Source organism: Heterocephalus glaber, unplaced genomic scaffold (assembly GCF_053883595.1).
Source record: "Heterocephalus glaber isolate CG9 unplaced genomic scaffold, H.glaber_assembly_v1.0 deba00001600, whole genome shotgun sequence".
NCBI classification, from domain to species: Eukaryota; Metazoa; Chordata; class Mammalia; order Rodentia; family Bathyergidae; genus Heterocephalus; species Heterocephalus glaber.
This window is the reverse complement of record NW_028258372.1, coordinates 45,078,769-45,100,671: the sequence shown is the minus strand read 5'-3', so window position 1 is coordinate 45,100,671 and position 21,903 is coordinate 45,078,769. Positions and strand designations below refer to the sequence as shown.

The window sequence follows — 21,903 nt, the reverse complement described above, 5'->3', positions numbered from 1 at the left end:
AAGACAAGGGAGAACTCACAAGATATGTTAAATATAGCAACTACGTTAACAACCGGTGAGATATATAAGGAATGGAAACTACAATGGAACAGAGTGAATGTTCCCATAGAGAGGGATGAAAAACCTAAGCCGGGATCACGCTGCTCCATGTGGACAGCTTTGTTTTACTCAAGAAACATAGATAAAACCCGCATCTGTTCAGGAGGCCAGCTGGCAAGTTTCAGGGGTGGCCAGACGTATTGACTCCTAAATCTCCTCCATAAAGCAAGTGTAGCCTTGTTCAAACCCCAATTCCAGTGCTTGTCATCCCAGGATAGGTGGGAGCGCTGATAAGAGGCAGGATGGATGGGTATGGCAGTGAGGTCTTGGTACCTGCACCTACTGACACCCTAGGTGCATTAGCCTACCTCGTCTAGCTCCTCTTGCTTCTTGTTTGGATCTAAAATGGATTAAAATAAGATACATGTGTGCAATCCTGTGCATCACCTGTGGAGCCAAATGTGGTCTGTGTGTTCTGGGGCACGTGAGCAGGGCGTGGCTGCACACAGTGATCTCCCACACCAAGGCTGGGATCGAAGTGAGCAAGCTAACAGCTAAGAGCACTGTTTTCATCCTCAGGCAGACCCGGGTCCGAACTAGTTCCACTAGTTAAGAGCTGCTGCCACCTGGGCAAACTGCTTAACTCTCGGAGCCTCAATGTTTTCATTTATAAGGCAGAAGGAACAACTTCCTGGAGCTGTGACTGGGAGAATTACGTGAGCTGACAAAAGCCCACAGCAAAGTTCCCAGGCACAAGTGGTGCTTTTTATTACTGTTAATTCTACAATCCAGGCTTCACTGTTAACTGCTGGCTAGCTGCACAGTGAGCAAACACCCACAAAGCACCTGCCTTAACACAAACATTCTTGGAAAGTTATGAAATACTGATGTATTGAAGTATCAAGGTAAAGTTCTCTTCTATTAGATATACTAGTATATAGCACTAGAAAAGCAGGAAAGTACTTTTTAACTATACAAGAAAAACCTTCAAATTAAGGAAGTTCTATCCACAACTTAATTGCTCTGCGCATGGGAAACTAGCTTCATTATTTAGTTGGACAGATGGGAAAGCTCACCATGGAGAGACCCAGATACACCACAGTATCACTGACTGTTGTCAGGAGTAAAGGTTACAAAACTCTCAATTCCAAACTTATAAGGAAAGTGAATCCTAAAAGGAAATACTACCCTACGAAGCCTCCTACATCACCTTTATAGTTTTTATCATTACAGAAAGACTCACACAAATCCGTTTTAGAAAATGGCAATACTTTGAATCTGCAATGATTATTTTTGTTGTCACTGTTACATTTTCGCTCAAAAAAGTAACTTGAATTCAACCAACCAACCAACCACTCTGAAGACATGAATGCCATGAATTCAAATTTCATCAGTAAAGCTAATCATCACTGATCCCTTTCATATTCTATAAAATGAAAATACAGTAAGGTTATTTTGAAAGACTTGTGCAATATCATAACAGTCTAGTAGTAATGTCCATCAACAGACAAATGGATACAGAAATGTGGTATTTACACACAATGGAGTACTACTCTGCTATAAAAAGGGTGAATGTGAACCATTTGCAGGAAAATGCATGTACCCGGAAAACAATTTTAAGTGAAATAAGTCAGACACACAAGCTTAAATACCATATGATTTCTCTTATCTGATAAATCCAAAGTATGAATAAAGAGCAAAATAAAAGATAAAAGCAAACAGGGAGACAGAGCTACTGCAAATGGGAATAGGAGGGAGAGGTAACAGACAGGGTAGGGGAGCAGGGGAAGGGGACATAAAAAAAGAATTAAGATGTGTCACGCATGTACCAAATGCCCCCAGAAAGTAGTCGTATGTGTCGTTAACATTTACTAATAAAGATTTAAAAATTGAAAATAATAGAAAGATAACTTCTAGATGAAAGGAAAAGGTAAATAATTCTAGAATGCTTTATATAAAGTGTCTAAAAACAACCACCATCTCTCCTTGGCTACTAACGCTCTCGGACCGGAGTGGGGTGCTGAGGACCAGGCGGGACAGGGCTGCCGAAGAACGGAAGCCGGTAAGACCAGCTCCGAAGGGGCAGGACGGGGCTAGGACCCCTCTGAGCAGCCCCGGATGGGCATGGATGGGCTTCCCAACAGCAAGCACGGAAACTGCTACTTACTTCCGGGCTCAGGACGGCGGTGCTGTCGCTTGGGACATCTTCTTCAAATCCTTTATTATGGAAACTCTCTACTTCACGGCCTGTGCTTCCTTCACTCGGGCACTTGTTATATGAGCATCTCGGACTGTTGCTGCAGTGGGGAAACTCGCACTTACTGTCCCCCACCTCCGAGGGCGTGCAGGAGAGGTGAGGGGACCCACTGTCATCCTGATACGGCGGCGGCTGCAGCTCGTCCAGCGGGGGCGTTCTTCTCATTCTCTGAATGCAGTTTCCTGACAAGGACCAAGAGACTGTGTCACTGTTTCCAGTCAGCCTCAGCATGCAGTACAGACTACAGTACCTGTGAATTACCTAAAACCTGGATTAAAAAACTGCGGCAGAATAATGCTTAGGGTTTCTAAATAAGTCTCCTCAGGTACAGGAATAAAATAACCAGGCTCCCTGCTCGTCTCCTTCTGCCTGATACGATCAGGAAGAATAAGTCATGTAGTAAGCGATCCTGCCACACACCATGAAGCTGAGCATTAGAAAGCTTATTTGGTTCTCTCTGTCCTAACGAGCAGCACACACTTCGTCGAGTAGTCCTTTGCCTTTCTAGGCAAAGCAAACACGAAAACCTAATCCATTTTCTTCTGGTACGGAGATGAACTGAGGCCAATATTGTGCTGAGCAGCGCCAGACCGTTCTCCACACGTGCCCTGGGTCCCGCACCCTAAATGAGCCACCCACGCTCAGGCCCAGTTCCCATTCTCTGACTTCCAGCGGCCAACCAGGATACGAGGCTGGGCCTGCTTCCCAGGGTAAGGGGCCCTCCTACCCTCCCTGTCCTTGTCCCGTAGCCAGTTCCACCTTGCCCATCGCGGGCAGCAGTAACAGGAAACTACAACTCACTTCACTCTTAAACGACCCTTTCAATATTACCGTGATGACTTATGGCAAGGACTGAGAATAAATGTATCTGTGAGGAGGGTGGAGCCAGGAGTGGGCAGGGTTATGGAAACAGAGCTCAGGGTACACTATAAAGTTATAAATTAAGTCTGTGTGGAGAAATCTTGAATATGACATCAAATATTAAACACTGCTCATTTTTTATGGACTGTGCGTCTTCTTTATCACAAGGAACCCCGAGAAAGGTGGTTTGTATTATAACTGTCATGGAATTCAGTTCAAATACTCAATACAGTCTCTGTTAATCCTAACAATGGATAAATGTCCCATAAAAACTATAAGCCTTATTTAAAAATGACTACAATATATGGTTCAAGTAAAAATATTAATTAGTATTAGCTTGGCATAAGTGTATACATTTGATCAGAAGCTCTAATTTTGAATTTAAAAAAACTAAGATCTTATCTCCTATGTTTAAAACAGGATTACTGAATTAGTATACTTGAAGCTAAATTGGAGAAAATACACACACTGCAAGTAGCAGCCAAGAAAAATGCAATGCCAGAACAAGAGAGACAAGTGGCTTTCAGCGACAGTACGATGCAGCTCTCCTGTGGGTGGCCCGGCGGGGAGGCGCCCTCTCCCACGCAGGGTGGCCAGCGAGATTCAAGCAGAAGACTTCGGAGCAGGCTTCCAAGACAGCTTTCGTTTCCTTGCTAAAAACTGGCAGACTCAGTCTACACCCCTTAACCCCTCCATCTCACCTCCTGCTTGAGGGTACAGCAGTCACCTTGTGACCACGAAGCGACAAGCATGGGGAAAACACTGAGAACGGAGCAGAAACACGAAAGGCATACAAGTATGTGAACCTGAAAACATGCTTGAGACAAAGCCCAGTTTGTTTAGTAACAAAAAAGAGCGATCTGAGAGGCAGATTTCTATTGTTTTCAAGTAAGTCTCCATCAATATAGTCTATAAATCCTTAAAGCAATATCCTGCACTTCTTTAACAATGCATATTTAATCAGGTATCAAACTAAAGAGTAATACCTAAATACTTACTGTAGCATGAAGTCAACTAGAAATTTCCCAATACAGTGGTTGTGGGAGCCCACACACCATTTTTCCCTTTACCTTTTCTTGGAGGAGAGCTGATCTCTCCCAGCAGGCTCAGTATGCAGCCTGACAGCTCTCACAGGACAGAAGCCAGTGGTGGGTCTCTTCTAAACCCATCCCCGGCAGGAGAGATGGAGTTACTATAATTGGCTTAGTTTGATCAGAAGCCATTAAAAATTTTGCAGGTAGGGATGGATTAGCTTCACTGACCACATCTGTCTATATGGAAAGTAACAGATGCCTGAGCCACGTGAGGAGAGAGCACCCGGCTGGAGCGCACACCCAGTCCAGGCCTGGCAGTCTTTGTCCTCCACTTTGGCAATTTGACCTCAGTTTTTATCTTGATTACATTTTTTTCTCTGTGTGGCTCTTCTTTCCCTTCAATAACTTCCTACTCAAACAGTTCTTCTCTCAATTTCCTTTTGCTATGATCAAGACCATATAATTTCTACTTAGTAATAAAGTCATACCTTGTTTCTTGATTTGCTTTTTGATACTAGTTTCCCCCGGCTCCTGTTTATAGACCCAATCTAACTTCGCTCTAGAGTCCAAGGCAGATCACATGAACGGTCTGTTATATCTAAAGAGCCTCAGTCCACTCAGTGGGGAGATCTTACTACTAGTCTCTAGATTTGAGAAAAACAACATTAAAGTTGTGAATTGGAACATATACTTTATTTTAACCACAGCATATGCTCAAAGTTTTGAAAATAATTCCACACTTTTATTTTTATTTTGTATTTTACTTGTTGATGTGCAGAACATACAAATGTGGAATTAAAATGAAAATTTCCCCGCCTTTTAAGTTTTTATTCTGACAACTACTTCATGTTATTTACACAATGTAATAACTAAGAATTGGTTTAATTGATATTAAAAATTTTTAATGCATTTGTTTTATAAAGTAACAGAATTTATATTATTGTTAAATTACACACTAAACAGCAACCATAAAAAGAAATTTCTAGTGAGACTATCAAATGCCAAAATGGTGATGCCTTCACATCTATTTAATTCTTCTTTACTGCCTAATTTCATAATCTTATTTTTATGGAAATCTTATATCCATGAAAGGATCCAGTATAGATACATCTCAAGCATTTTAATTTACCATCTGCATATTACAAGCACTGCAATATTACAAGCATTATTTGTCAAAACTGATTATAAGCTGAGGAATAAATTAAGCATCAACACATTTTACAAAATTTGAACCAAAAAGGATGTTATCTGACCACTGCAGAATTAAACTAGAAACAAAAATATAAATAGAAAATCTATAGAAAACTGAACAAAATAATGAGAAGTTAAAATACACTCTATCCCATGGATCACAGAAGAAATAACTGTCATCAGATATGTGTTAAAGAAAATGACTAAAATAATCCCACAAACACTCATGTGATGTGTCTAAAGATATATTCTGAAGGAAATGTCCAGGTCTACATGCACATGTGGCAGGGGGTACAGGGGGAGGGTGTTGGAAAATAATGATGACCTAGGCATACACCTCAAGAAATTTTTTAAAACCCAGCAAATTAAACCCAAAATAGGAGAGATGAAATAATGATGAGCAGAAAAAGATTTAGGAATGCATACTTAAAAAGCACTAGCAAACCAAAATACAATTCACTAAAGACCCTAACAAAATTGATGAAGTGATTAAACACATCAGTAAGGAAGAAAAAGAGAGATGGCATAAATTATTAACATGGGGTGAAAAAGAAGAGGTCATTTCAAGTCTGCAGACATTCCAATGATGTTTTCCCTGCCCGTCCCTGTGCACTAAAGCTACTGAGTGGGGCACAGGGAGGTGGGGGTCCACACCAGGGGGCAGGGAAGCCACAGGGCCTAGAACAGCATGGCACAGCCCAGGCATGAGGAAGATGCATATGTATGTGGGAAGCCCAGTGCGCAGCTATCTGAGGGCCACATGACACAAGTATTGGTGTTCACGTGGGGAGCCAAGCAGGAAGCAGTGTCAGAACCCAAGGGGCACAAGAGCCTTCATCTGAGGGAACAGCCAGGAGTGGGTGCCAGTGCCCATGGAGGGAAAGAACGCAGTGCAGCAGCCCTACTCAGAGACCAGGGCCCAGGCAGGCAGAGGCCCGGGGAGGGCAGCCAGCACCTCTGCAGGAAAAATGGGTTCCCTGTGGAGGAATGGCCTAGACTAGGGGAAGAGAGAAGGGCTACGACCTGAGAAGTACAGTCACAGCCTGACACAGGGCTGTGGAGCTGAGTGACTGCCGTGGGCTGTGTGAGCCCTACTAGGGCTCAGAGGGTGCTGTCCACACAGGAAGCCAACCCTATGTGGGTTGGGGAGTGAGCATGGTGTGGGGAGCCTGGAGCCTGGTGGTACAGCCCAAGCTGGGTGAGGAGACAATTGTGCGGGAAAATCTGGACCACAGCACAGTGCTGAATGTAAGCAGGAAACAGGGAAGAGTGAGGCAGGGGATTAGGGCGCAGCAAACTGGCTGGGCAAGTGGGTGAGACTCATCAACCACGGAGATCCAGGACACTTACACAGGCGCCCTGTGCCCGGAACCAATCGGAAAGCGCTATCTTCAGTTCTTCTTGGGAGAAAGCAAGCAGGTTTTGAATAAGACAGCCCAGCTCTGACAGCCGCCAGTAAGTTACCACGCTCTCTCACAAAGGTGGCTCTCACTCTGCAGAGTGCACTTCTTTCCCTTCTTTTAATTGGCCTGCCCTTGCTCTGCAGAGCATGTTTCTTTTCCTACCTTTAATAAATGTAAAATCTCACTACCTTTTGCACTTGTTTTATCCAATTCTTTGTTCAGGCCAAGAACCTAGAAAGACTCTCTAGAAGGATCCCCAGGACCCGGTAACACGAGCATACTTAGGGTGACAAGCAGTGGCTCGGGATCGCTCAGCAGTGAAGATGGCATGCCCAGCTGCACCCCATGGCCAAGGGAAAGGTGCAGGCCACAGCTGTGCTGCTTTCTCTGGCTTAACTTGCACCCTCGGCCTCTGGGTGGCACAGCAGGACCAGGCACCGAGGAGGGAAATGGCATCTAAGGGTACAGCGACACCCGCAGCAGTGGCCGTTCTGTGACCACCCAGGATAACAGAGAAGGAAGATCTCAGCGGCAGAATCCCTTGAGGCCCACTGGGTCCTCAGGTTTGCTTAGGAGGGTGGGTCTAGTGGCTGGGTGGCTGCCAGTGGTCTGGCTGGATGCAGGGACACTGGAGGACCACGTCACCTGGGACGGCTCGGGCCCAAAGGCCCAGCGCCCACCTCACTGTGTGACTTTCAGAACTCGATCCCATGTGCTCCAAGTTGAATTCATTCTCATATTGAAAATGTTTTAACTTTTATAACTGCATTAACTATGACAACTTCGTTTTGCTTCTTTTTGAATTTGTCATCAAATAGCAATTGAAAATTTTTAACATATGTCATTAATTTCTCTATTTCAGGAATAGTATCTAAGAATTTCCACACTAGATCTCAGCATGACTGTGTTCCAAATAATCTTTAGTCCCTATCCTTAGTCATATTACTCTTTAGTCAAGAGTTCCCAGATGTTTACTATCGCACACTTGTCTGGTTTTCATTCAAACTCTCTACAAGTGATGTAGTACTGCTGCAATTGTGTCATCATTGCTGCATTTTGCGAAAGTGTTGTGGAGCTAGGTGTTCTGCTGGGCCAGCTCAGTTCCTTTCTCCAGCTGCGTATACTCCATCCTAGCCTATGAGCAGCCAGCAAAGTGGGCCCACAAGATCGTGAACTTTGACCATGATTATGCAATTTGCAGGTATCTCCCATGACTCTGCTGTGTGGCTGGACACAATCTGCACATGCAGCCACAGGAGCTGACAGGGAGCACACGGACGGGGGGGTGGGGCAGATTCCAATGCCTGCGCTTCTCCGTGGAAAGGAAACTCACTGTGTCAGACCTTACATGTGTTTGTGTGAACTGGCAAGTAAAATGCAATGATTGCTGCTGATCGCACTTCAACCTACTCACATGTGTGTGCCTGAGAACAGGAATTTATTGTTCTTCAGCAGACACTAGAGTTTCTTGTGTAACTATTAAACACAGGCATGATGCACTGCTTTATAATAATTTAGTAAGTTGAAATAGGTTTTCTCACAGCTGTGGTATGGGAAGCACAAAAATGCTTCAGTTTTTTGCTCATGATACTGTTACAGTTATGACTCTGGTCATACTAGGAATGGTAAGCAAGAAATACAGAAAAGGAGGTCTTGTTACTCATACACATTTACTGTATTATATACTTTACACGTGGCCCAAGACAATTCTGCACTCAATGCAACTCAGGTAAGCCCAAAGGTTGGACATCTATGTTTTGTACCATATTAAAAACTACATGCTAGGGGCCGGGGATTTAGCTCAGTGGTTTCACCGCCTGCTGCGCAAGCACAAGGACCCGAGTTTGATCCCCGGTACCTAAAAAACCAAAAAACAAAACTACATCCTCGATTTTACCTAGAGGAAGACTTAGCCCTGCCAGGTTCCGGGGGCAAAATATTTTCTTCTTGTTATCTAATAGTATAGTTCTATGGGAATATCCTAAAATGCTTTCTAGCATGCTCCAAGGAAAGCCCAGAAAATCAGCCCCTCTCGGCTCCCCCACCTCTCCATCTGGCCACGTCAGTACCTGGCAACTTCCTGCCTCTGTCACGCTCCTGACACTGCCTTCCGGGCAGCCTCCTCCTCCCCATCAGTCAGGTAATTTCACCTGCTGTCCTTTCAGAACCAGTTTAGGTAATTGCTACCTCTTGACAAGTGTCAAAGATCCACTCCCTCCCACCCTTCCCACCTGCCTCATGCATCTCAAACATACACGTCCGATGCGTGCATGCTGGGCTAAGTGCTCCTACGTGTTTCTGCAGCACATTTTGTTTTATAACTTACAAAGCATTTCAATTATTTGTTCAGATGTTGTAACTGTGAGCTTCCTGTAAGAGTAGGTATGTCTCTTTTATCTTTGTACCCCCAGTGCCTAGCAACACAGTTGATAAAAACATGATTACTAAAACACTTTAACAAAGAATAAACTCACACTGGGTTGGGGGTTGTTTTGTTTTAACCTTAGAAATAGAAGAGCAGGTGATACTGAGAGATTACTAACTGCTCAGAGTTACAGAAATACGTTAGAGAAATACCAAGATGTAAGAAAAAGAACAAGAGGGGCTGGGGATTTAGCTTAGTGGTGCCACTGCCTACCTCTCAAGCGCAAGGTCCCAAGCTTGATCCCTGGTACTAAAAAAAAAGGAGGGCATATAAAAACAAATGCCCTTCCAAGCTGAACATAGTGGCGCATCCTTGTGGTCCTAGCACTCTGGGAGGCTGAGGCAAGAGGACTGCCAAGTGTGACCCCAGCCTTGGCAAACAGTGACTTAAAGAGACTCTGTCTCAAAATTTAAAAATTGAAAAGGGCAGGAGTTGTAGCTCAGTGTGAAGGCTGTGGATCCAAACTCTAGTATCACCAAACACATGCACACACACACACACACACACACACTCAAAGTCCTTCCGTAAACAAAAGTGTGCAAAGAGCAGTTAAAGTACGGTTGTAGCTCAGCGTGCAGAGCACTTGCGTGGCATGCATGAGGCCCTGGGTCAGAGTTCCAGCACCACCACTCATGAAATGAAAGCAGTTAAAAGAATGTATTGGATGATGTTATAAATCTGAAAATGACAGGATTTCTCTCAGGGACTCTGACGGGTATTTTGTTCACAAAATGCCCAAACCATTACACAAGACGACAAACAGAAAATTCCTACCAGTGTTCCTATTATAAGGCTGATTTTATTTATTCACTCGTTCATTCATTCATTTAAGCAGTGCTGGAGACTGGACCCAAGGTCTCATGTGTGCTAGGCAAGTGTCACTGGGAAGCTACGTGCACAATTCCTTGATTTAACTTAAAAAATACAAGGGATCTGGGGACAGAGGAAGACAGAAGGGAGAGGAGGCAGGTAAAGGAAGTTAAAAGGATCAAGAGTCCATATGTACATGTACCTATTCCCCACGGTGAGTGTGTTGATTATGTATTGCAAACATATACTAATAAAAAGGGAAAATACAGAGTAGATGTTTTAAGTCCATTGTTATAAATTCACTGAATCATCCTAAATAACAGCAAACCAGACCAGCAAAACCAAACCAGAAAAATCTAGACTAAATTTAACAATATCTATTTTATCATCTTTAAAATAATATGATGCTGCGTGTGGAGGTGAATGTCTGTAATCCCAGCACTTGGGAGGCTGAGGCAGGAGGATCGCTTCGAGTTTGAGGCCATCCTGGGCTAAAACGAGAGTTCAAGGGAAGCCTGAAGAACATAGCAAGACCCTGTCTCAGAAACACGCCCCGATGAATAATTAATTAAATAAATAAATAAAACAGTAATAGTGATAAGTAGAATTTCTTTTTATTTTGGTCAACTATGAAAGTATAAGACTACTGACAAATTAAATTCCTCATTAAGTTTTGAAAGGAAGATTGTCTGAAATCACAATGTAAATTTAAATCAATTTATTTTAAGTTATGTCATATCAGTTTACAATCTTAGCTTTATGCTTATTGCTACTCAATACTACCCTTCAAAATATGTAATAAATGATTTGAAATAATATCAAGGCATTGCTGTTTTTATCCAAGAGGGGGTAACTGATCCTGGACTAACCCTGTGCATGGACAACCATAAAACAGGCAAACCATGTAAACAACTGTTTCAGGCACAGAGCAGCAGCGTGGGGAGGAACTGGCCAGTGCTCTCCCACAGACAGAGCTGAAGGCAGCAGAACAGTGGGCCAGACACTGAGGAGAAGAAAGCTGGGAGAGAAGCACTCAGAAACTTAGGGGCCCACGGGCCAGCGCCCCAAGGCCAAACCCTGCCAGGGTGGCGCGGAGGCGCAAAGGCAGCAGGCCTGGGCCAGGTCAGCAGCACAGGCAGCGGGCACTGGGTGGTGTTCAGAATCCTTCTCTTCGTGTGCCAATGAACTAGGTCCTGCAGCTCCACCTTTAAAGTACATCTGAGGCATAACTGGCTGGAGAAAAAATGCATCCCTCTTAATGAGTTCTGACAAATGCAGTTTGGTGACCACCCCACCGTGGAGACCAGGAACATTTCCACCCCTAGCCCAGACACTGACTGGTCTTTCTGCTCTCTACAGTGAAGCCTCTGCTAGAACTTCATACACAGTGCGTGGGACCATAGAGCAGTCTGGCATCTGGCACTTTCACGCTGCATGAATGTTTCTGCAATTCAACTGCATCATCGCATCTACTAGGAATGTGTACTTTTTACTGTTAGTAGTATCTCACTTAGGGCTGTCACAACTCATCTATTCAAACTGTTTTCCAAGTGGCTGGATCACTCTGCATTCAAATCAGCAATACATGGGAAGCTCCCCCACCACCATCCCAAGCTCCTAGGGCAGAGAAGCTGACCTGGTCCCAGCACCCAGAAGGAAGCTCCCCCACCGCCATCCCAGGCTCCTAGGGCAGAGAAGGTGAGCCAGTCCCAGCACCCAGAAGGAAGCTCCCCCGGCACGATCCCAGGCTCCTAGGGCAGAGAAGCTGAGCCGGTCCCAGAACCCAGAAGGAAGCTCCCCTGCCGTGATCCCAGGCTCCTAGGGCAGAGAAGCTGAGCTGGTCCCAGCACCCGGAAGGAAGCTCCCCCGCTGCCATCCCAAGCTCCTAGGGCAGAGAAGGTGAGCTGTGTGGATGCCAGAAGCACCCCCATAGAAATGAGAAGACATGAAAACAAGCCTCAAAAACAGACTTCTGGATCACCTACAGCAACCCCAAAGGGAAACGAGATGGAACACTCTGATACTCAACCACCTGGACTCTGAACTGGCAACAAAAGAGGATCTGGAAAAAATGAAATCAGAAATGATTACTCAGATAACAGCAAAGATTGTGCTCATGGTGCAAGACATGATTAATAAATCTAGAGAGGACACAGATAAAAAAAGAGGATCTGAAAAACATGATGGAATCCCAACACAGGAAACAAATGGAATCCATAAAACAGATGCAAACAGATTTCCAGGAGATTAAAAACTCCATCAAAAGTCTGCACAGCACAAAGAACTAATGTGAGGATAGAATTTCGGATATAGAAGAAAAGATTGCAATTAGTGAACAGGAAAAGAAAAATTGCTTTAAAATTGTAAAGGAACACGAGAAATCAATCTAGCAGCTGCTAGACGATGAAAAGAAGAATAACATAAGACTGATTGGAGTCAAGGAAGAAAGAGGAGAGAGTGCAGATGACATAAAAAAACTGTTCACAGAAGTGATGGCAGAAAACTTCCCAAGGAGGGGAAAAGAACTTGACATACAGATAAGTGAGGCAAACAGGACTCCAAATAGCCTTGATCAAAAAAAATCTACACATAGGCATATAATAGTTAGGATTCCAGAAATCCAACAGAAGAACAAAATTCTACAAGCAGTGAGAGAAAAGAAACAAATCACATACAAAGGAAAGCCCATCAGAATCACAGCAGATTTCTCAATGCAAACTCTCAAGGCAGGAAGAGCTTAGAGTGATGTATTTCAAGCCCTAAAGGAAAACAGCCTCCAACCCAGATTGATGTACCCTGCAAAACTATCTTTCAAAATTGATGGAGAAATAAGATACTTTCATGATAAAGAGCACCTCAGGAACTTCATGAATATCAAACCGGCACTCCAAAAAATCTTAGACAATACCCTAGGAAAAGACAATGAGGATCACAACCCCAGGAAACCCAGCAGAATGAATCCATTGGGTGTGACAAATTAAACACAAAGGGGGAGAATCCAACAAAAAGAAAAAGTCATGACAAGGCTTTTAAAACTTTTAACTTCATCTCCCTAATGAGTCTATAATTCAATCTTGTTATTGTACTGATTAGTATTTTTCTGATTCTAGAGTTGCACACCTTTCCTTGTGCTGTACTGGCTATTTATCATCCTCTTATATCTACTTTTTAATTGGGTTGTCTATTAATGAGCTCTAAGAATTCTTTATATATTCTGCTCATAGGTTATATGCATTGTAAATATGGTCTGTTTAAGGACTACTGTTCATTTTAATGATGTCATTTAAAGTTCTATATTTTGATGGAATCTCATTTATCAATTTTTTTCTTTTATACATCATGTCTTTTGTATTCTAGGTATTTCTTGCCTACCCTGAATTCATAAATATTTTCCCTTATAATTTCTTCTTAAAGTTTTATACTTGTAGGCTTTTATATTTAGGTTCATAGATCCCTTCAAGTTATTTTCATGTATGGAAAAAAAGGGTTGAGGTTAATTTTTTATATATGGATACTAGGTGTTCTAGTGCCTTTTGCTGGAAACACTATCTCTTCCTCGGCTCTTGAATTGAATTTATATTCTATAATATGCTAATGTTAAATAATCTTTCAAAACTCAGTAGACCATTATATGTGGTTCTATTTCTAGAGTCTCTGTTTTATTCAAATGATCTATATGTCTTTCCTTACACCAACACTGTCTTGATTACTGTAGCTTTACAGGAAGTCTTAAAATTAGGTACTAAACGTCTTCCAACACTGTTTTTGTTTTTAACTTTTCTAGGTCCTATGCACTCCTACATAACTTTTAAATTTCAATATCCAATTCTTCATTTATAGCAAGTATACACAGACCTAAATTTTTATATATACCTTGTGTTTTCTAATCCTGCTAAATTCAAATACAAGTTCTAGGGGCTCCTAGAGATTTCTTAGTATTTTCTCTGTAGATGATCATTTCATCTACATATAAAGATTTTGCTTCTACCTTGCCAATCCTATCCTAATTGTGTCATTTTATTGCCAGACTATTTTGGTGGGGCCCAGGTTTCAAAGTTTAATGGACAGATAAAGAGTAAGCATATCTGCCCTTGTTCCCCACCTTAAGGAGAAAGCATTGCATCTTCTCCATTCATATAAGGCATTCTCGCTGGAAGTATGGAGTACATGTCTTTAATCTGTTGAGAAGTTTCTCTTCTACTTCTAGTCTCCTGACAGCTTTTACCATGAACAGCTATAGAATTTAGTCCAATACTCTTTCTCCAACTAGTGACAGGATCATATGGCTTTTTCCTTTCCTCTGTTAAAATAATGACTTTTAGGGGTGGATCTTCCAATGCTGAACCAACACCGCCATCTCTATAACAAAACCACTTTCTACACACTGTCAGATCTGACTTCTAATAGTTTGTTTTGTTAAACAAATTTCTATCCATGTTCATACTTTTTTCTTCTATTATCTTTATCCAGTTTTAGGATTAGCACAATGTTGAGTTCCTAAAGTGAGGGGAGAAGTGTTCCTTCTTTTTTCTGCTTTGTTTGATATAATTTATCAGTTAAAATGTATATGAGCCTGTTGTTGTCATACAGGTAGGTTTTCAAGCTAGGAATACACTTTTTTAATAGGTGCTATTCACATTTTATATTTCCTCCAGAGTTAGCTTCATTAATTTGTCTTCCAAGGTACTTCTTAGAAGTTGTCAAATTTATTTCAAAATAGATTTTTGAAATATGCTTTCTATATCCTTTTAAATTCTGTAAAGTCTGTGGTAATGTCTCCTGGATCTTGATATTGTAATTTAAAAAATGTATAATTGATATTGTGTAACAGGGAGAAAAGGTCTAAAGGAGCAGGGGAAGTGGGAGGAGTAGGGGAAAGGAAAGAAGGGAAAAGAAAAAATATGAGAAAAGGAAAAAATGGAAACAAAGTCTTTGCAAATAGGGAAAGGTGGAGGGAGTGAAGGGAGGGCAGGGGAAGGGGAAAAAAATAAGAACCAAGATACATCATGTAATGGAACAAGATCCCAATGATGAATGTGACTGTATTTTACACCTAAATGTGCCAATAAACTTAATGGGGAAAAACCCCACAAATCAGCAATGGATGACAGTGCTCCATTATTTCAGGTGCTCACAATACCTAGTGCTGCCCCACTGCTAAGTTTTAACCCTTCCATGTCTCCTGGAGGTTTTAGTTTGCAAGCCCTTGAATGACTAATGGTTTAGAATCTTTTCATACACTTATTGGCCACTCATAAGTTTTCTCTAGTGAAGCATCTGTGCAAATCTTGTGCATTTTAAAAGCAAATTGCTTTCTTCTTCTTCCTGATTAGTATGCATAGCATTCTTATGCAAATGGAACACAGGTCTTCTATAAAACATGCTTTTCAAATACTTTCTAATGTTCTATGGCTTGCCTTTTCACTTTCTTTGAAGGGAAACGTTTTTTACTGTCATCAAAGTGTATGATTCATGCCTTAGTATCTTATTTAAGAAATCTGCCTAAATCAAAATCAAAGCTGTCTACACCTAGTAATCCATTAAGTTCTGGCTTTACATTTGTCTGCATGAACCCGCTGGAGTTTTTATGCAGGATGTGAGGGAGGGCTTGAGGTTATTTCCCAGGTGAATACCCAGTTGTAGCACCACTTACAAAAGGATGTTTTCCTCACAGGATGACCTAGGCACCATGTTAAAAACAAATTTCCCGAGTGTGGGTCTGGTTTCTAGACTCTTCTGTTTCACTCATCCGTGTGGGTGGCTTTATTCCAAATCCTCACTCTGTGATTAGTGAAGCTTTACACCCAGTCTTGAATCCAGGCAGAGTAAGTCTCTTACTCATGGTCTTGTTCAGAATTGTTTTTACTCTCTCGGCCCTTTAAACAAGAGATTTCATTTCTCCCTGCACAGCGGCGCTGCGGAAGGCGCAGAGCTCCCGTGTGCAACCAGCCCGACAGCCAGAGCGCCCGCAGGTCTCCAGGAAGGACCCGCAGGTCTGAGCACAGCTGCGGGTCGGATGCTGCGCGCTGCCTCTTCACCTCTCCTCCCCATGGGCCCACCAACCTGGGTTTCTCTCTACCACACCACACCGGTGCCTTTTCAGAATGCACGGCTGCAATTACAGCCTGGAGTCTTTTCAGACTGGCTTCTTTCCCTTGGCGATGTTCCACCCTAGCTACCACGCGCAGTCATTCTGTCCACTCCTGAAGAGCGTCTTCTTGTTTCCAAGCTTTGGCAACTGGGAACAGAGAACTGCCACGAACACCCTGTGTACTTTTTCCGTGGATATGCGTTTGCCACCTCTTTGGGTAGACGGGAGCACCACTGCTGGATCGTGTGGAAAAGTATGTTGCTCTGTAAGAAAAGTCCCGACTGTCTGCCACACCGACTAACATGAATTCTCTCACGAGCAATGAGCAAGGCAGTTTCTGTCGCTCCGCACCTTTGTCAGCATTTAGCATCATCCGTGCTGCGGCTTCCGCCTATTCCAAAGGTACGCTCTTCTCTGTGCTTTTCATCTGTAAACATGCCACCTCATCAAGCCCTAAAAGAAAGATCCACTGGGACTTTGAGGTCAGTTTCAATCTATATGTCAATTTAGGGAGAATAGACATCCTCATAATGTGGAGCTTTTACTCAATGAATATGTGATGTAACTACATTTCCATTTTCTCCAAATTCTCCCAGCAATATTTTATAGCTTTTAGTGCAAAACTTTTGCTCATTATTATTATTTTCATTTCTAAGAAATTTGGTTGACATGCCACTACAATGTAATTTTTAAAACCGTATTTTACAATTGTTTTTGTTGGTATACAGAAATGTGTTTGTTGGCATACTGATTTAGCAGTACAAATTGACCATCTCTAATCTGAAAATCCAAAATCTAAAATGTTCCAAAATCTGAAACTTTCTGAATGCCAACATGATACTACAAGTGGAAAATGCTACACTTCACTTCATATGACACGCTGCAGTCACAAAGCAGGAACACTAACAGTACTGTATAAAATTACCTTCAGGTACGGGTGGTAAGGTATATAAAAAATGTGAATGAATTTCATGGTTCGATTTGGGGCACATCCCAAAATATTTCATTTTGTACTTACGAATATTCCCAAATCTGAAAAATCCCAAATCCTAAACAATCCTACACATTTCAGTTAAAAGATATTTAGCTTGTATCCTAGAAGTTGAATGCAGATTTCCTACTTAATCATGTCATCTGCAATAAGGAGGGTTTCCAATGTCCAGGATCGTTACTTTTCTTGCCTTATTGCACTAGCTAGACTTGATTAAAACATTAAGTGGAGGAGTGATGGTGATGGGGATGGTGAAAATCCTTGCCTGTTAACGAAGTCTTCCATATTTTACTGCTAAGAATAGTGTTGGCCTTATGCTACTTTTCTTTTGGTTTGTTAGGTACCTATCATCCAAGATCGAGAATTTACTAGAAAGTTTTGTAATGAATGGAAATTGAATTGTCACATTTCTCCACCTTAGTATAGATGATTATATGATTTTTCTACTTTATACTTTTGTCTCAAAAATGCACAGACTGATGTTAAACTAAATTTGCAGGAATAAATCCTGTATTACCGTTAGTTAATTCCTGGATTTCACTGATAATAATTTTAAAGTTTTTAAAATCCAGGTACATGGGCACTATATTAATCTTTTTCTTGTATTGTGCTCATTTGTTTTTGCTACTGTAAGAATGGCAACCTCAGAAAATGTCTTGGGAAATCTTCTCTCCTCTTTTTTTCTGGAAAAGCTGGTGTGGAATTGGTAATATTTCTCCCTGAAATATTTAGTGGATTCCACCAATGAAGCTGTACGAGCCCAAAGCTTTCTGTGGGAGAAGTTTCAAAGGATCACTGCATGGAGACCGGAGTGTTCTCTTCAGCGAGGTTTGGTCATTGGTGTCATTAAAGAAATTATTTCATCTGAGTTGTAAAACTGATTGGCACAGAGTTGTTCATAAGTTTCCTTCTTCTTTTTCAGTGCCTACAGCATCTGTAGCAGTGACCCAGGCCACCCTCAGGCTGAGCATCTGCCTGTGCTCCTGTGCGTTCTGGGCTCACTGAGTGAGGGGTTTATAAATTGTTATAATTTCCCAAAGACCAACTTTTGGTTTCAGTGATTTTCTCTTGTTTATTCATTTATTTATGCTGCTAATTTCTCCTCTTATCTTTATTATTTCATGTTGTGCCCACTGTTGGTTTTCTGTTTTCTGAGATAAAGGCTCATGACTGAATTTTAAACTTCCCCCTTTTTACCGCAAGCAATGAGTGCTATAAACTTCTGTGTAAGCAAGCACTGCTGAAGCTGCACCCACAGACAAAATATGCTGTATGTTCATTTTTATTCAGTTCAAAACATTAATTTTTCTTATGATGCTTCTCTGGCCAATTCTTAGGATTCATTTTTAATAACTAAACATTTGAGTTTAGTTATTTTCCAGATACCTTCCTACAATTGACTTCTAATTTAATTCCAGTTTGAACAGAAAACTTAATCTAGGGTCAGGGATGTAGCTCAGCGGCAAAACACCTGCCTAGAAAGCATGAGGTCCCGAGTTTGATCCCACATACCAAAAACAAAACACAAAAACAAAAACAAAACTTCATCTACAGGACTTTGATACTTTTACATTTATTGAGGCATTTTATTTTATTTCTTTTATTTATTTCTTGCCCATGTGTACCTAAAAAGAATAGCATCCTCCTACTATTAAGTAGAGTGTTTTATCAATGTCAGTTAAGAGATGGTGATACTATTGTTTTTGTATTGTGTTTCTGTATATTTATATTATCGAGAAAGTGTTGAAATTTCTGAAAATCATTTTTAATGTCTATTATCCCTTTGCATCAAATTTTTTGCAGAGTGGGCCCAAACAATCTATTAATGCATTTTAAGGTTCTAGAAAACCAAGAACAAACCAAAATCAAAATCAGGAAAAGGAAAGAAATAATAAAAATTCTAGTGGAAAATAATGAAATTAAAACAAACAAACAAATGAAAGAATCAATGAGCCAAACGGGGGGGGTCTCTGAAAAATTAAACAAGATTTATCACCCTTTAGCCAAACTTACCAAAAAAGAGAAATCCCAAACTAATAAAATTAGAAATGAAAAAGGTCAAATTACAACACACCACTGAAATCCAGAAGATTATCAGAAATTATTTTCAAAATTTATATTCTAATAAATTGGAGAATCTGGAAGTAGATAAATTCCTGGACAAACATTATCTACCTAAATTGAACCAAGAAGATATCAAAATCTAAATGGGATTTAGCTCAGTGGTTTCGCTGCCTGCCTCAAAAGTGCAAGGTCCCGAGTTCAATCCCCAGTACCCCCCAAAAAAGAATAAGCAATGATATTGAAGCAGTAATTAAAACTCTTCCAAACAGGAAAGACCCGGGCCAGATAGATTTCAGCTGAATTGTACCAGATTTTTAAAGAAGAAATAACACCATACTCCTTCAACTTTTCTATGTAGTAGAAAAGAAAAGTGTCCTCCCAAATTCATTCTGTGAAGCTAACATTACCCTGATACGAGATAAAGAAAACTGTGGACCATTCTTCTCGATAAGGAGAGATGCAAAAGACCTTAATACGATTCTCACTAGCAGAATTTAAAAGTTCCACAGAATCAAGATTAAAATAGAGTGACCATTAACAGATGTTTTAAAAGCCTTAAAAACCCAACATCCCTTTATGATAAAACCCTACTGAAAATAGATACAAAAGGACCTAACCTCAAAAGGATAAAAGCCACATATATAGCAAAGCCACAGCCAGTATCCTATAAATGGGGAAAAAACTGAAAGAATTTTCTCTAAAATCTGGAAAAAGACAATGGTACATGCTCTCATCACTCCTGTTTAATATATGAGAGGTGACTGAAATATCAAGGTGAATGTTTAAGTTAAAAAAATTGTCATTAATTGTACAGGTACAAATTCCCAGTGATGAATGTGATCATAATGTACACCTAAAATATACCAATAAACTTAATGGAAAAAAATGTAAACAGAGTTACAATATGACCCAACAATTCCTCTCTCACGCTTGTATCTATTCTAGAGAAATAAAAATATTCAACAACAAAATATTTGTACATAAGTATACACAGCATCATTCCTAAGTGCCAAAAAGTAGAAAGAACCCATACCCATCAAGTGGTGATGATAAACAAAACGTGGTGATAGAAATGAACAGTACTCATACTGCCATGTGAAAGAAATTTCAGAACACTGTGCTCAGTGACAGAAATCAGTCACAAAATGCCATATATTTTATTATTTCATTTATGAGAAAGGTTTAGAATAGGAAGATAGAGACAGAAATGAGATTAGTAGTTGTCTGGGGGCTGGGCAGTGGTGCTGGGGATGACTACTAGTGGCTGCAAGATTTCTTTTTAAGGTAAAGTGTTCTGATGATTGTACAATTCTGTAAATACATTAAAGCCACTGAATAGAACCACTGTGAGTGGATTTCATGGCATGAGAATTATATTTCAGTAAAGCTCTTAAAATACGTATTTCTCCTACTTGTGTGAGATTTTGACTCTTAACAGTCTCAAAGTATACAATATAATGTCTCAACAGATAAATAAAGTACCAAATAAAGTACCAAATACCAATTTTCAGGCAACGTAAAATAAATAAGATGGAGTCCTGCTCTCAAAAAGCTTAAAGTTGTTCACTAAAGGGATAAACTTATGAGAAAGGAAATCACATAAAACACAACAATGTATAATATTTAAAAATAAATTCATCATGTAGATTCTACTGCACACAAATCCAAATCCTGTATGAATATCAAAGATGCATACCTTTGGTGCCATAAGTCTATACAAAGGAAACATTATAGAGAGAAGAAATGTACTGCCTTCTGGAGAGTGTTTTCTTATAATAGTAAAGAATTTATAAAACTTGGATCAACGTTGCCTGTGAAGTTCCTAAGAGATATTTTTGAAAGTGTAAAGTACATTTTTCCACCATTATTAAGAAGCAGGGTAAACGACACGGCAGTGGGTGCAGGCCGGCAGAGATGCTTACGCTTGTATCAACATTTTATTCTGATGTAATAGATCTGGGGTCTCAATAATACTCAAGAGGGGCTACGAATGTGGGTTTGGGTGTGACCCAGCCTGCTTCTATTTCTCACTCTCTAGTTCTGTGGCTACTGGCAACTTCTCTGTATTTCTGAAGTCTTCACTGGCTCATCTGTAAATTAGGAAACTAATTTATACTATACAAGAGCACTAACCTGATACAGTTTTTAGGATTAACTGAAATAAGATTTTAAGTGCTTCACAGAGTTCATGGGAATAGCAAGTGTCAGTTATTACAATCAGTGATTATTACAATAATTTTATGGAGTAGATGAGGGTCAAAAAGGATAAATGAATTAAATTTAGATTTTTCATCTTTTTTTAAGTGCTGTGGAGAAAAATGAAAAGAACTGCTGAATTTGTTTTCAGATTAATTTTGGAGAACTTCTACACTGTTAAACTACACTGTTATGTCACCTAACTCCAACTCAATAAAGAGAGAAGCTTTTGAAAAAGTGATCAAATAAGCATTTTCAGAATGTAAGATACAGGATTACTGCTAATATCCAAAGCCATTTATCAGTACATATCATGCAACCTGTATTATCAGGAGCATCTTAATGCACTTGTTTCTACCTCATAATTAATTATTACTCATGACCCCAAATTATCATTAAAGATTCAATTAAGCTAAGTGTAAAATACAAGTCAGAAAGATTTCCATAAAATAATTAGAATTTTCACACTTAAGGAATGAATTTCCAGTTATCTTTCAGGCATACGAAAGCCAAGAAAGTTTACAGTATAGAGTTACGTCAA

General features: G+C 40.6%; 1 protein-coding gene across 16 annotated transcripts in view; it reads right to left on the bottom strand.

Moving 5' to 3' along the window:
• The window catches only part of Syt14 (synaptotagmin 14), a 243,251-nt gene that overhangs the window by 82,567 nt on the left and 138,781 nt on the right, over nt 1-21,903 (bottom strand). For all 16 annotated transcript variants that reach the window (XR_015444434.1, XR_002388526.2, XM_087194213.1 and 13 more), the window contains one exon: nt 2,207-2,478. Coding sequence is in view for 14 of the 16 variants with exons in the window: in XM_087194213.1 (XP_087050339.1) it covers nt 2,207-2,478 (272 nt within the window). In the remaining 2 variants the exon portion in view is untranslated. The remainder of the gene's footprint in view (nt 1-2,206; nt 2,479-21,903) is intronic.